The sequence below is a fragment of the Scomber japonicus genome, chromosome 15 (genome assembly GCF_027409825.1).
Source record: "Scomber japonicus isolate fScoJap1 chromosome 15, fScoJap1.pri, whole genome shotgun sequence".
NCBI lineage: Eukaryota > Metazoa > Chordata > Actinopteri > Scombriformes > Scombridae > Scomber > Scomber japonicus.
In genome coordinates this window covers 27,834,791-27,851,086 of record NC_070592.1, presented here as the reverse complement: position 1 = coordinate 27,851,086, position 16,296 = coordinate 27,834,791, and the positions used below count along the sequence as shown (strand labels likewise).

General features: G+C 39.9%; 1 protein-coding gene across 1 annotated transcript in view; it reads left to right on the top strand.

The window, feature by feature from the left end:
* col28a1a (collagen, type XXVIII, alpha 1a) overlaps positions 1-16,296 on the top strand; it is a 28,313-nt gene that overhangs the window by 9,735 nt on the left and 2,282 nt on the right. The window contains exons 10-32 of the mRNA XM_053334161.1: positions 4,046-4,099; positions 4,199-4,267; positions 4,377-4,445; positions 4,560-4,628; positions 4,840-4,908; positions 5,010-5,078; positions 5,177-5,245; positions 6,320-6,388; positions 6,488-6,559; positions 6,994-7,062; positions 7,428-7,499; positions 8,548-8,616; positions 8,826-8,894; positions 9,125-9,193; positions 10,012-10,080; positions 11,504-11,572; positions 11,677-11,745; positions 11,927-11,995; positions 12,091-12,171; positions 13,143-13,178; positions 13,276-13,312; positions 13,588-14,142; positions 15,950-16,098. Of these exons, the coding sequence (XP_053190136.1) occupies positions 4,046-4,099; positions 4,199-4,267; positions 4,377-4,445; positions 4,560-4,628; positions 4,840-4,908; positions 5,010-5,078; positions 5,177-5,245; positions 6,320-6,388; positions 6,488-6,559; positions 6,994-7,062; positions 7,428-7,499; positions 8,548-8,616; positions 8,826-8,894; positions 9,125-9,193; positions 10,012-10,080; positions 11,504-11,572; positions 11,677-11,745; positions 11,927-11,995; positions 12,091-12,171; positions 13,143-13,178; positions 13,276-13,312; positions 13,588-14,142; positions 15,950-16,098 (2,091 nt within the window). The remainder of the gene's footprint in view (positions 1-4,045; positions 4,100-4,198; positions 4,268-4,376; positions 4,446-4,559; positions 4,629-4,839; positions 4,909-5,009; positions 5,079-5,176; positions 5,246-6,319; positions 6,389-6,487; positions 6,560-6,993; positions 7,063-7,427; positions 7,500-8,547; positions 8,617-8,825; positions 8,895-9,124; positions 9,194-10,011; positions 10,081-11,503; positions 11,573-11,676; positions 11,746-11,926; positions 11,996-12,090; positions 12,172-13,142; positions 13,179-13,275; positions 13,313-13,587; positions 14,143-15,949; positions 16,099-16,296) is intronic.

Genomic DNA, 16,296 nt, shown 5'->3' with positions numbered 1-16,296 from the left:
GACATCCATGTTGCTATAGCAAGGTTAAAAAATAACTGCTCATAACAATGATATGCAAACTCATATAACTCATATAACAACATGTAGTCTAGGTATTTTACTGTATTTTTTGATCTTTCACATAACCAGTGGCTTGCGGTCATTCCATCTGGCATTTGATGTGGAAATCGACTTGATATATAATAAATTGGGCATTTGGTAATAGCTCTGATAGTTTTGAGAATTTAAATAAATGATCAGACTTATGTTTGGAGACTTTTTTGTGATATAAAGTTGAATTTATGTGGACTTTGCTAGCTGAGGACAGAATTGTGTGTCTTATGAGTTTCATGTGGAGCAGACAGATGAAATTGCAGTCACACCCCTCTTAGATTCCAGTAGGGGGCAGTCACATCTCACCAGCCGGTGCCACACACACCTGCACTCCAATGTTCCACATGTTGAAGATGTCTGTCATGTACAGTATGGTCGACAGTTCAATGAAAACATGCTCAGCCCTAGCTTCAGCTTGTTCAAACATATTTTCATTGAGCGGTTTGATACATGTGAAGAAAACATAATAGTTACAAAGGATGTGTTATTAGAAATGATGTTCATATTCTTCTCAAGAAATATGATCCCAGTGGCCTATCACATGTTCATAACTCCAGATGCCTTTGAGCAATCCTGATTAAACTCTCTGGAGACATCATGTGCTACGTCCTGAACATACACACTGAGTTTAGTTCAGATGTGATGAAGAATGGTGGAACTTTGAGTGCGCAATTATTGAAATGCTGCAGGCTTCATGATGATGAAACAAGTATGTGCTTGATCTCACTCCTTTAAATTAATCTAGCTGAAGTGACCTTTCTCAGCCTGAAACCAGCTGCCCCTGGCTTTAATTTTATGGCTGTGTGTTATTTATATGGCTTTAATAAATAATGTTCATGTCTTAATGACTCATTATGCAATAATAACTCTTTTGCGCTTGATCCACTCATGAAAAAGGGGAGAGATGGCATTAAGTAGTCAGTATTTCTCCCACTAATGCCAAAGATGAATGTTTAGATGGATTCCAGAACATTCTACTGACATTTTGGTTCTTTAAAAAGGAACCAGATGTCTTAATTTGCATTTGGGGGTTGTTTAACAAAATGACATATCAGAGCAACAATTAGCCTACAAATGAGCTAGCAACTAACACCTGAAATTGAAATGTGATGTTAGTTTTCTCTCCAGTGAAGATGGTTTCTCTGTGATGTCTGAAACGTTTAAACTATAGGCTAAATAGATACTAACTGCTTCAAATTCAACACTGTTCATTGTAAACCCCTAAATTTGATCTCAGCACCTTTAAAATAAAATACATTATTGGTGTTTCCCATTAACAATAGACTGTGGCGGCCCACAGTCTATATAATCCATGTGTCTCTGTCTGTGATTCACATGGACGACTCAGCTCCGCCCCGCTGAGACAGAGCAGAGGTCGAGAGGCTAACGTTAGTTTCTGTTATAGTTTGTTGTCATTTCTCGTGGCTGCTCTTCGGTTGCTACTTTATTCATCCTCACTGTTCTGTGTAAAAGGTCCGGACACTGAACGGGGGACAGAGTTGTCCCGCCAGTAAGCGGCTACAGAGGTAGTCATAGAACAGGTGTTTTAGTTTCATTGGTGACCGTGTTAAATGGTGACTTTCAGGTAGGTGTTCTCTTTAGTAGTTTAATCATTTTTAAATACTTAGCCTATCTGTGTTTACTATCTAAGTTACGCTAAAGTTAAATTGTGTTCAGAAGACACATTCACCTCTCGTAGCGTATCTTGTAATGTGAGAGTCACCACTTAACACGGTCACCAGTTAAACTGAAACACCGGATCAACGGACGCTGCGGAATGAAGAGAGAGAGCTGACAGACAAGAAAGCCGGTGAATCAGGTCGATAAAACGTTATCAGCTTTATGCTGGTTTAGTTGGTTCAGTTTAAAAAAGCAAAGTCTTAATGAGAGATCTTTATTTCCATCTGTACAATATATAAACTCTGATCTTGATCCACTTCTCAGTCATCTGGAAGTCAAGTCTTTTATTGATAAGCAAAGAAGAAACAATGCAAACTTGAAACAATGTAAAAAATTAAATTAAATTAAAAAAAAGTTAATTCGACAAATTTGTATAGCATATCAAACTACAAACAGTATTAAGCAAGAACAAACAAGTTTCAACCCTAAAATTTGATAAGGTTTTGTACCTGGTCCACTTTTATCTGGGGCTGATCGGCTGTTGGCCAAAATGCCTGCCATCTGTTTTGCTTTTTAGTTTTTTACACTGATTGATGTATTGTGATTTTGCTACCACTAGGTGGCACACAAAAAAAGTGTATGAATGAGGACAACAGGTCAAAGTTGGGCAGAATGAAGTATAAGGTCCAACAAACCCAAAATGTCCCCATATGAGGATGTAAGATCACAGGAGGTACAGTAGAAAGCTATAAAAATGCCTTTGTATAAAATTGAGCCTTAACAAGTGATTTAAAAGATTGAACTGATTCTGTTTGTCTGAGATAGTCAGGCAGCAAGTTCCACAACTAAGGGGCCCTAGTCAGAAAAGGCCCCTGTAGTAACTTAGTAACTATCACTACTAATGCCTAGCTGCAGCTAGTCAATGATATGTACTGTTAGAAGTTGAGTGTTGCTGGATCATCAGGTCAAGTATCCCCTATATCCTGTTTTTTCATTCTGTATCATAATAACCCATGTTTCTGCAGAAAACACACAAACCTGGCAACTTCAGATAGATTTCACTGTTGACATTATGTGGAGTTGAAATGATAACATCATTTGTAATTGGTAAAAAAAATGGTATTTGGTAGAGACTATTCTGCAACACCCCATTTCTAAATCCATACCTATGAAACAGATTCTAGGATCAGACCTTTAGGGGGGCTCAGCTCCTAATGAGAATTTGACCCTGCAAGTGTCCCCCTGTTAAATGACAAATTTCACTGGATAACGTAAATTACAACAAGAAATATTAATACATAGTAGAGTGGTCTACTATAGTGTATAACAATAATGGTTTAGAATAAACAATCACAGATTTCTACAGAAAGATAATTAATGAACTCTGAGGGAAAGACAATAGTAATGACAGATTTATCCAAAGTACATTAAACCTGTTCAAATAAAACCATTTGAACCTGTAGCATAAGTGCTTGTCCCATCTCTAACAGACAGGCTCACAACAACAATTAAAGTTGTATAAAATAATGGTAATTTATTTATTTTTTAGGGGTGCTGAGATCAAATTTAGAGGTGCTTGAGCCCCCCTAAAAAGGGTCTTAAAGCGGCACTGCTATGAAAAGCAACTAAAGGGTTACATTTGAGATGATCTTCCTTAAATGACTTGAAAGGAGGTAGTTTCTATTCAGTTGTTCAAAGGTATGGTAAATGTATATGTTCATGTCTTCTACAGGGTGTGTACCAGCCTTTTTTCTGTGAATTCAATGTCCTGTCAATTGTAGGTGGAATGAAAATATAGTTATTGGCTATAGGAGGGGCTCAAGCTATTTTTTTTATTTTTAAAGATTGAAATGGGATTTAATCTGCTAAGGTAAAGGGATGCCTTCTGTACAAGGTGCACTCTTCTGGTGGTAGAAGAGTAGTGTTTAATCAACTTAAATTTGTCTGGGCATATGGCATAAAGTTTTGGAAGGACAGACCACTGTTAGTGAGGGATCATGGGCTAGTAACCCAGTGTGTATCAAAGGAGATAATTGGCAATGACAGAAATGGTAGAAAATGGGGATCTGACCTTTCCAAGTTGGGCTACAGGAGTAAATCAAAGAAAAAGGAATAACACATACCTTGCATTGCCTGTTTAACGTTTGTTTTAACTAAGAGCAAGGATCATCAAATAAGACACATAAGCCCAAAAGATACCATGGATATCTACCATTTATTAATGGTGAAAACTGACACAAATTTCATTTCATTTTCATTTTTTTAATTTGTTTTGTGTCATTCATGCAATTTAATGTGTGGCTGGCTTGTCCCTGTTCTGTATTTGTCTCAGGGAGCCAGAGGAGGAGCTGGAGACCAGGGTCCAGAGGGGCCATCTGGATCTAAGGTAAGAACATTGCCAATCAAGTTTCAAGTACATCACGTAAATGTTCACAAGTTAAAGCAATGGGCACATTTGTAAGTTCCTTTTTCCCTCCCCTGAAAGGGTGACCGAGGACCGAGGGGTGCACAAGGACCTCCAGGAGATAATGGCGTTGGGTTCCCTGGTTCCAAAGTAAATTTAGATTTAGTTTAGTATTCGATCAAATAAGGAACACCTATTTGTTGGAAGGCCAGTGTTTGTCCTTCCAGTTTATATGTGATCTATAAAATGTATTTTTCAGGGGGACAAAGGGAACCAAGGAAGACCAGGTCCACCAGGGGCAATGGGTATGGGTGAACCAGGGACACCGGTGAGTTCACAAAGTGTAAAAACTTAATCTCGCCACTACTCAATGATATTATCATGACATTTCTATATCTGCTCATTCAGTATTTCATACTGACTACTTCTGTGTTGATGTTAGGGACCAGCAGGGCCACCAGGGATGCAAGGATCTCCAGGGTTTCAAGGTGAGGGTCTCCCAGGGCCCAAGGTAAGTTCCAGGACAAGCTTGTTCACTATGATTAGCATTTTTTTAATGTACTAATAACGGAAGAAGAAAGTCAAATACTAATGCAACTGCTGACTGCCCTGGTGACCTGTGACACAAAACCATTAGATTTTAAATAAAGAGTGAAGATATCATAAGGATTGTGGTTGTATGGTTTGGCTTCTTGTCCTTACGCTCAGTGCGTGTGTTCCAGGGCGACAGGGGGTATGAGGGTCCCAAGGGCAGCCGTGGACCTCCAGGAATCGGGTACAAAGGTGATAAGGTATGGTTAGGAGTTAAATATGTCCGGGACACACAGACAGTTAAAAACCAGTGATGCTATAAAGAATGACCTGTCTGACCCCTCACCTGTCTGACCCTCAGGGAAACATAGGAGCCCCCGGGCTGCCAGGTTTGGTGGGTTTTCCAGGGGCAGGCATCCAAGGAGAAAAGGCAAGGCCAATGAAAATGTTAGGAATTTGCTTCTTCTAAATATCCTTTTTTGTTTTTTTATTTAAATTTTAAATTCTGTTTTTTCTCTCTGGCTTTAGGGAGACCAAGGACCATTTGGACCCCCTGGTTCAAGAGGACCAACTGGACTGGGTATAGTTGGACCAAAGGTTGGTAGCAGAGTATCAGTAGAAAGTTGACATTCTGGCTTTCTATAGGAATGAGTTATGGGTTTAAAAGTTATTAATTCATCTGTAAGATTTATGTGATATTTATAAGAAATATATGGACAAAATATAGTATTTTTAAGCAAGATTATGTAACATTTAAAAGAGGAAATAACATGCTGTCTCCCACAAATCACTTTAATACTATCAGGGGTTTTGCTCTGGCAGCCTTACTCAGTCTGGTATTACCAGTAGCTTGTGTTGGTTAGTGTTCAGATAGATATAATTGGCATCACTGAGTCAGTTTGCCAACTTTATGACTTGTCTATACTCAATCTACTGTTATACGACATTTTAGCACTGAAAATATATTTTGCTCCCAACAACTGGACTGGCATGAGAGACTTGTAGGAGAAACCAGCAACCCAAGCTGACCCATCACAGTTCTTGTGGTCTCCGTGTGGTATCTCTGTAATTATCATAGCACTAATGTGTAGTTGCATTTTTGAAAGGTCGCAAATCATGTACGCTCAAAATCCCGCCTTTGCCATTATCCTGTAATTGTGACAGCAGTGGCTACTGTTGAGAAAAAGTTACATAGTAGTGATGTAGAAGTACTGATATAATAATGTAGGCCTTCACAGATACTGTGGATGGGCCACAGAGGAGGTGCAGGCCCTCTCTGATTCTTTCAGCACTCCCTGCTGTATATGATAAAAATAAGAATATGTTTTCTCCATAGTGAGCAGTAAATTGAGATTTCATATAAATAGTTTAGTGCTATCAGTGACAGCTGTAATAGTAGTGGTAATTTACACATCTAGCAAACATGCATACATATTGTATATCCTTTATAGTCTCTATACACTAAATGTCTGTCTTTATTCAAATGTTGTCATTAAGAGGTCCACTGATCAGCATTCATTAGGCACATCATTCTTTATGTCAAGCCTGAGAGAATAAGTAATGTCTTATCACTTGAGCCTCATCACTCAGCGGTGATCAGCTTGACTCTGACACCAATTAGCATTTTTAACATCTTTCAGTTGTTAGTCAATGATTTGTGTTGCTTCCCAGGGTGACCAGGGTTTCCCCGGGGAGCCTGGACCTCAGGGAGAGAGGGGTATTGGTGAGCCAGGGCCTAAGGTAACTCAGCCACTTGATTAAGTGCATTCACCAGAATGGACAATAACTCCAAATGGATCTCAATAGACATTTTGAACTTATATATGTATGGATTTCCAGGGTGAGCCAGGGCCTGACGGGGCTTCTGGGATACCTGGAATTCCTGGTGAGGACGGAGCTGTTGGGCCTAAGGTAAGAAGTTGAGATATAAAGCATGCATCAGTACACCATATTGAGGAGGCAAAGCATCAGATTCACAGTGAATTTAAAGGGTAACTACACCCAAGCTGAAAATACTGCTTGAGCTTCCTGCTCTGCACACAATCCAAATTTAGCCAGATTCCTTTAGCTCTATAATATATATACCTTCATTTTCTTGCTTTATAGTAAATGATAAATGGTCTGTACTTATATAGAGCTAGTCTTTTTGACCGCTCAAAGCACTTTTACACTACAAGTCACATTCACCCATTCACACTCATTCATACACTGATGACAGCTCACAGTTGATCTGTTTATCATTTATGCTACATTCAGGATACTCACAATTGTCACATAAAAGCTGGATTCACTGGACAATGTTGGATTGTTTAATGCTGTTGACAAACTGCTCTTGTTTAATCTAGGGAGAGATGGGGTTGCCAGGCCAGCGAGGCTTAGCAGGAGCGCTGGGGAAAGGCATCCCAGGAGAAAAGGTATTATTTAATCATCCATGCTGCTGCAGCATTTGCAATATCTTAAATGATATCCTGGTCATGTATGCAAATAGTTTGAATTTAAAGTGGATTAGGTAGCTACAACTCCAATCAAACATTTGCACACAATTTTGTACTAGCTATAATTAGAAGGTGTATCCAAACATTCAACTGTTACATATTTACATACCTGTATTGACAATGGCTTTATTGCTTTAGTCGGAATTACAAGGTTGGCCAGCTGTATCAAGTTGTATTTAACTTTGACAACAGTGGCGTCAATGAACTTTTTACAATGCCTTCCTAGTCTTTCAGAACTAGATGTGCTGCAATGTGTCATGTTATGTGTATATATTTTGCCACAGGGAGACAGAGGTGACCGTGGGGCGAGAGGACTTTCAGGGTCTCCAGGCCCAGTTGGACCTGCTGGAGCTAAGGTCTGTTAAATACTTGGTTACCCAGAAGTACTGCTGGCTTTATGTGGAGAATCTAGCACTGGAGGTGTTAAGCAAAGGTCAAGTTCAGATGACTCTCACAGTACCACAGATGTTTAAGATCTGGTCATATTTTATTGTTGGTTAAATTATACAGGTGTTATGTAGTTTGTAGTTTTTGAGATAAAGTTTGAGATTGAGTAATTCTACACATCAGTTAAAAACATTCATCTTTTGAAGTCCACAGTTTGCTATGAAGAACAAACATGAAGAAACAAGAACAAGTGAGGCTGATGAAAGCACAGAGAGTCAACCAAAGCAGTGAGGGCTGTAAAACCAAAACACTAAACAGCTAAAAGAGGCTTAAACACTTTACAGAGCTCAGGTGAAAAGTGTAAAATATTGTGCATTCATGTGCATTCACCATGCAACACCATTCTCTAGGCCTGAAACATCTTGAGCCTCTTTGACACCACTGAGCAAAAAGCTGGTACACCTACAGTACTCTCGATTATTTTACAATAGGGTTTGCATCCTCATCCTCATTGCAGGAGAGGACAGGGGGGCATCTGTGGGTAATATCTTATAATAGGATTCATGACAGGATAACGTTGCTGTTTAAGTGCATAAAACAGAGTGTGAAATTCAGTGTTCCAGAGGCTTTAAATAGAGGCTCTAACATTTCTGTATGATGACCTGACACATTTACAGTCTTTTTAGCATCAAATTCCCTCTTAGTGTTTCCCTGTTAAGCTGTGGTGGAAGTATAGTAACAAAAAGAGGAACTATGGTACTAAATAGCTGAAGCTTCTTATTAGCTTCAGATCAACTTATAAACAAAGTTTTACACAGAAGGAGGACTGTGGATTTAGTCCTCCATCACTTCCATTGTAAGTGCATTATGAAGGGATCTTCTAGTGGTCAGTATGAACAGGAGGAATCATTACAGCAAGAAAAACACACTTCATGTTCATCTGGGCTCCTGACTGTTGTTTTAAGATAGACTTGAAGACTTGTGAACCAGTTCTCTAATATCTGACATTTTGTTCAGGGAGAGCCTGGCAGCCCAGGAATGGTGGGTCTACCTGGAGCTGCTGGCCGTGGCTTACCAGGACCGAAGGTGATGACATCCAGTAAAGAAGTTCACATTCACACACACTCTCTGGCGTAGCCACGGGTGCGCCGGTGCAAACAAGCAGTCGGTATAGAGAACATTAAATGTGGCACACCCAGTTTTTCTGTGGCGCACCCAATGAAATTACATGTTACAGTCTGTCAGGTATTTTGTTATGAATGACTCATAGTGAATCTGTGGTTAATAAATAATAGGGAGATCCTGGACCTTCAGGACCAACTGGACCTGTAGGAGAATCTGGAGTTGGAATCATTGGACCAAAGGTGACAAAAACACAGATAAGATGCTATCATATCACACCTGCTTCAAATAGCAGGTGCATTGTGTACAGACATACTGTATATTGACATGCTGTACATTATATACATTACAACTAAAACACTGGTAATGAAAATGAATAGTGGAATAGTTTACTGTTATTACAACTGTACAGCTTTGTCTTATTGTGTTTGTCGCTGTCAGTGTTCTGACTCTTTTATTGATCTTTATTCAGGGTAACAAAGGGAATACTGGACCTGTGGGGCCACCGGGGGTGAAAGGAGATGGCTTCCCAGGACCACAGGTGAGAGGGTGCGGTCATAGAAAGAACAAAAGGAAGTAGATGAAAGAAAGTAAGGGAGAAAAAAGAAGAGAAAGAAATAAAGACTTTTGACGTCCTTCAATACAATAGAGGCACTTGCAACAAACACCACATAAAGCTCCTACCCAATTTAGAAAACTGTAATAAAGATCAACATCACCCCTCACACGCACACACACACAAAGACTTGAGTAAACGATACTTATTTATTCACCAAACAGATGGAAAATGAGTGCAATTTCAACAATATGATGTCTCAGTCGGGAACGCAGTTTCCTTTTATTGATGCTCATCACGGAAAAGCTTGTTCACAAACATAAGTCGTCCCAAACATGCACAACATTTTTGCAGCTAGTTGTGTCAATTTGGGTTTACCCTGGATAGAAGTACAGATAAAATGTGTGCAAATTTGTCCTTCAAATCTGAATCACACTGCAAGTCAATTATCTTGAGTCCACAGGCAGATCAGAAGCCTTGATTGTGAATGGTGAGCAAAAATAAGAGAATAGTATTTCATTATATTGAAACATTAGAATTGGTTTTCTGCAATTGTCATACTTTGGGCCGCAATGGACCCCTTGGCAGGCCGATTCTGGTCCAAGGGCCATATATTTGACACCCCTGTTATAGAGAGAGCTAGCAGATGCTGGTTAGTACAACATTTCCTCATCCAAAACACAGTGAAAATGTTTTCAACAAAAACATGATTTCAAGTCATCACATTCAAATTCATATACAGAGAAAAAAGGGTTAGGAAAAAGAAAGAAAGTAAGAATAAACATATTTGGCTTGATCTTTAGGGGCTGCCTGGCTTACCAGGAGTGCAAGGAGAGATTGGGCCTGAAGGAAAAGGACTACCTGGACCTAAGGTAAGACACAAGTGTTACATCATGAATTCATGAAGTGAAGGAGAGGAAAAATGGTGTGATCTATCTACCTGATATAACACTTACATAGTTACACTTACATAGTCAGTTTTGAACAATAAGCAGCACGGAATCTTAAAAAGCTCAGTTGCCATGTGGCTGATGGTAGGCTGAGGTTAAAAGCTGAGACTTCATTGGACCAGTTTTTCAATTCGAGTCGTTCATTTTGGGGATTTTGGGTCAATTCAGTAACAGTTCATTATCTGGTTCTTGATTGCTGCTTAATCTGTTTTTGTCGTTTTTATTTAGGCAAAACTGGATTAGTACTCCAGTACTCCTTCTGCTACATGATCATTTTTCCCAAACACTCATCAATACAAACTAACCACAGCGCGATCTGGCCTGCTAACCAATCATCACATGCCAAGCAATCAAATTGACAAATAAAACAGTCACTCATGAGACTTCCCTACCTTCAAACAACGTTTATGTTAATGTGATGTCAAGTGGAAACCTTGTAACTCCATTCACTTTGGACATACCAGGTTTCCAAAAGCGACTAAAGCTCACAACGTCAACAGAATGGGTCAAGCCTTGTGTCATATTTCTGTGGAAACCTTACAAAAAACAGTGCATTTTATTTCTCCCATCATGGAGGGCCTCTTCCTGCTCAAGGGCCCCTGGCCACTCGCCCAGATTCCTGTATGGTAGATCCGGCCATGTGTTTAAGTACATAAATGTTGACCGCAGTGTATGAAAAACAATGCATTACGTATCAGGAGGAAACGAATTTTCAGGTATATGTGTTCAGTAGAATGTCCAACTGTGAATGTGATCCTGCATGTGTGTCTCAGAAACAATGGTGCCCCCGCAATATTGTCTCTTTTAATTTCCAGTCTATGCCAGGAGTTTGAACGTGTTCCCTGCTTGCACTACATTTGAACAAGGGGGGTATACAACATAGCATAAACTGTAGTAGTGAAGACTCCTGTCGCTGGAAAGAAAATGAAACTTTGTCACACAGCAGTCTTGCAAACACAGACCACTTCTCAGACCAGTGCTCTCTCATAGAGCTGGATCTGCTTGTTAGAGTGTGTTGGTGGTTTACAGAAACAGCCACAGATTAACCGAGGGAGATTTCATGACTTTATAATGTTAACAACTCAATAAAGTGCAGGCGTCGCTGCACAGTGACACTGGTAAGTTAACCATTAGAGTAAGTTAGGTGGATGTGCCAGTGTCAGGCCATATAACCTGCTCATTCATTTGTTATAAAACTTAGAACATTTAGAGCAGGTTAGGTGAACGGACTACACTTTGACTGCTTTGACCCTGTGGCTGAAAAAATGGATGAGCTCCATGAGGTGTATATCAAGGATTTATTTAGTCATTTTAGCTCAGTTTTATTGTCTGTTTTGTGTATCAGGGTGACAGAGGCTTACCAGGGGTCCCAGGGTCATCAGGTCCTCCTGGAATTGGACTTTATGGACCAAAGGTCAGTGTGTGTATACATGGAGAGAGCTGAACACTTTCAATCCATTTATCAAAATGAAATTAGCCCTGGAATCTGATAAGTGATGTCATCTATTGTATTCCCAGGGCTCTGCAGGGCAGCCTGGTCCACCAGGCATGCCTGGGCCTCAAGGAGAGGGCATCCAGGGGCCAAAGGTAATAATTTATGTGCATTTTTGTGTTTTATTATGTGTTATTTATGTTTCCCCTCTTGAGTCATTATAAGCCTACACAGCCAAATCATTCAACCTCTGGTGTTCCACTTCATGGACGGGATCAGTCTATATGCTGGTGTTACCCCAACCACTGTTACCAATCCATCAATCTTTATTCTTAGGGAGAGCCTGGGTTTCAGGGACCAATGGGCCCCAGAGGGGCATCAGGGGACGGCCTTCCTGGGGAGAAGGTACAAACAATACACCCTCTGCATGTACCAATGACCTGTCACATTTTGCCTCTGATTACCAGTACTAAAGATCGCCTTCACACACACACACACAGGGTGACAGAGGCATTCCTGGAGACCGTGGAAAGAAAGGAGACAAGGGAGACTATGGAGAGCCAGGAACTACTGGACCGATGGTAACACAACACACGTCATCCAGGAAATAATCCAAATAAATCAAAATACATACAATACATACTACTACTACTACTACCAATACTAATACTAATACTACCACTTCTAGTACTACTACTACTACTACTACTAATGATACTACTACTACTACTACTGCTACTACTACTACTACTACTACTGCTACTACTACCAAATGTACTACAAAAAAATGTGCAAGCTGATCTACTAACACAGCGCACTGAGGTTTGCATCTTTCAACTGTGCAGGATAGTACGCGCTGTCTATTTAGTACGTTTGCCATAATGAGTATGTAATATGGGCCATTTTAACCCTAGTGTGTAAAATACAGGGAGGAGAAAATGTAAATATGTTATTTAGCACACGCATTGTGATTTACCAAACCTGAAGGTAATGTTGGTGACAGTAACTGTGTCTATAAATAATAAGTTTGAGGGACAGATATTAACCAGCTGTTACTATGGAGACGAGGAGACAGAGGCACAATGACAGAATACACACAGGACGGAGTTTTTCCACCTGTTTTATAATTTTGGAGTGGAATATTTTTGGTTTTACTAACAGCATTGACTTTGTCACTAATAATCTCCCATATGATGGTTTTCAATAATATTTGTTTTGTTATAACTCAATATATTAGTTAACCTCTTCCACCAGAACCTGATCACATTTCATTTTACGCAGCTTTCTGCTCGTCCGAACTCTCCATTAAGACACAAAACCCTCATTTAAGTACTGCTGTCTCCCCCCTGTAGCACCTGTTTTTTATTTACGCAGTTATTCTTCGTAGATAACTCACAAAACTCAAATTATACAAAAATGTATCAAATAGTTTGTGATGAATATCAGCTGATACCAATTGGTGCCTCATCATTCGGTGCATCCCGTACACAAGTATGTACTCATCCAAAGGAGATTAGCCCAAAACTAAACTAATCTGAGTTTCATTTTACAGGGGAGACCCGGAGAAAAGGGGGAACCAGGACTGACAGTGAGTAAAGTGATGGGCACAAGTGATACTGAGTCGTATATCTTAACATTAAACTTTAAGGCCTTGTGTGTGTGTGCCTTCTTTTTTCTGTGCACAGAGAGAAGAGGTCATCAGGATAATAAGAGAAATCTGTGGTAAAGTATAAGTTTTAGAATGTTTTACAGCTGTTTATTCTTCAATCATTAGTCATCCTGTTGTGTTGCTTAATTGGCAGCTAATGTTTCTGATAAATGTAATGAATTAATTAAATAGAGGAAATATGAAAAAAACCCAGTATGAAATAATGTAGTCCCATGTAGTATAGTCAAGACTACAACATAGAGTTGAGTCAAGGCCAGTGTTGCCAGGTTGGGCTATGTTTTTGTATCCACATTTGCATTGTAGTTCATCTCTTCCATTTGTTACACAGGCTGTGGATTGAAGTGCAGAGAGAGCCCTCTGGAGCTGGTGTTTGTCATAGACAGCTCTGAGAGCGTGGGACCCGAAAACTTCGAAGTGGTGAAGGACTTTGTGAACGCTCTAATCGACCGTGTGTCGGTGGGCCGGGAAGCCAGCAGGATCGGTGTGGTGCTCTACAGCCACGTGGACATGGTGGTGGTCAGCCTGAACGAGCAGTCCAGCCAGGAAGACATCAAGGCCGCTGTCAAGAGGATGCCTTACCTGGGCGAGGGCACCTTCACAGGAAGCGCCATCCACCGAGCCAACGAGCTGTTCTTAGCCTCACGGCCCGGCGTCAGGAGGGTGGCTGTGGTTTTAACGGACGGTCAGGCCGACCCACGTGACGTCATGCAGTTTGAAGAAACAGCAACTGAGGCCCACGATGAAGGAATCGAGATGTTTGTTATAGGGGTGGTGAACAAGACCGACCCTCTGTATAGAGAGTTCCTGGCTGAGATGAACGTCATCGCCTCTGATCCTGATGAAGAGCATGTCTACCTCATAGAAGACTTCAGGACACTTCCCAGTAAGCAAACAATGTTTCAGTTTCTGAAAAGGACTCCAATGCTGACTATTGGCATGATGAGATATTACGAAAGGCACAGTTCAACATTTTAGGAAATTAGTGCTTTTGTGAATATTACCATGTTTTAATTGGACTTTCTTTTAGACATGTAGACATATATAGAAAGATTTTATGTGTCACAGTTACATACAATTAGAAAAATACAGACTGAAACATGCATACACATATTGTACTAGTGCAGACATATAGGACATGCACCTGTTTGCAACCAGTAACAGATAATGATCCTTATCTGAACAAGCTTTTTGAAAACAAGTAATATAATAATGTAATGTAATGTAATGTATAATAATGCACTTTTCCCCCATTCAAAAACCCATTACCTTTCCATCCTCCCTTTGACCTTATCTACAGTAATAATGCCGCCCTCCCCTCAAAATCTCCCCCAAGGTCCCCCATCATCTGAGAAACACAGTATCACAGGCAGTTATTTCACAGTAATCATTTCAGTCAACACACCCTGGGCAAGCACTGTCAGCTGCAACTTACTACTGTATGCTTAGTCTTTAATAACAGGTGCTCAGCAAGGTGAAATTCAATGGAACTGACTTAAACCCATTAAGACGTATTGCTTTAGATATGGTCAGTGGTTGGTCAGTGGTTGGTTGGACCTGTACTAAAACCTGTGCTCACCAACCAAAATCACCAAAATCTGCACAGAAGTGTTGGGCAGATGGATACACTATTGTTTGTCAAAAACTAGTTCTAGCATGTTACACCTCCTAAAACTAATGAAACAAATGAGAGAATGTGTTAATCAGTAAGCTTTAGGTGGTAGTGGTGGTGGTGTTAGTATGGGTGCATTATTCACTTTGGACAAAGCCAGGTTAGATCTTTCCACCGGCTTTTAGTTTTTCTATAAAGCTAGACTTAGCATCACATGGCTCTTGTTTAATGACCACAGATGAAAAGTAGCATCAAGATAACATTATTTGTCATTGTGAGGTTCCACACCCAAAAGCAATTCTGTCCACCTTAACTCTTTTGTATTGACCACGTATGCACTTGAATACATACACTTGAATACATTGACCACGTATTACATTAATAAATGATTCACTCTTAACTCCTCCAGACAGTACACAGTCCAGTTTCATACAGTACAGAGTCAATATACAGTTATAATGAACACCTGATACACCCAACCTCCTCCAACTGTGTGGGTGTCTGTCAGGTTCAGCATGCTACTGAATAAAAAGTAAAGAGATTAATCAGATAACATCTAATACCTGTGCCAATTAGACCCAAACCAAATCCCACCACACACACATTTCACAAACTGTTGAACTATCTCTATACTTAACAGTCACATGATTCATCATTCATCACATGACATCAATTTTCTCCTCTAACTTTTCAAAATCTTGAACTATCCCTTTAAAGAACTGAGTTTACTGGTTTTAATAGTAAGATCTTAAAGGAACAATACAACATTTTAGAAAATACATTTTATTATTACTTCAGACTTCAAACTATCAAATTTCTAAACAAAAAATAGGATGAGAGTTCTCAGTCAGTATTGGTCACATGACCATTTTTCTGTGATGGGTTTAGTGAAGTGGCTTTGTTGAAATTAAACCTGTAACAAACATATGAACAGTATGATGAATGTGCCCCAACATGTGAAAAGCGTGCCACTTGCATGCATGCTCACTGCATCACTACTGTGAGATTACATTAATTATTTATCTCATGTGTTTGTGACACCTTTTCTAATTGTATAATGTCTTTGTTCTTTTATGTACAGCTCTGGAAAGCAAGATACTGAGTCAGATTTGTGAGCAGGATGACACAATGATGTTTCTACCAGACTCTGTGTTTCCACCTGTGGACATCCAGCCAGAGACTCCAGAAGACAGACGCCCAGAGGAATTACCAGAGGAAGAAAACATAGGAGTAATGTTGCTTCCATCATCTCTTGTGCAAACATGATAGAAACTACACAAAAATACTGTTCGCTTCAGTCTTCAGGTGGTGAATATTACTGTAGAAATCACTACTTCAATTATCCAAATTTTGCCATGTGTCATTCCCATGAATGTGTTTATTCCCAAAACACATTACGTTAGAAGCCAAGTGTACATTAGCTATAAG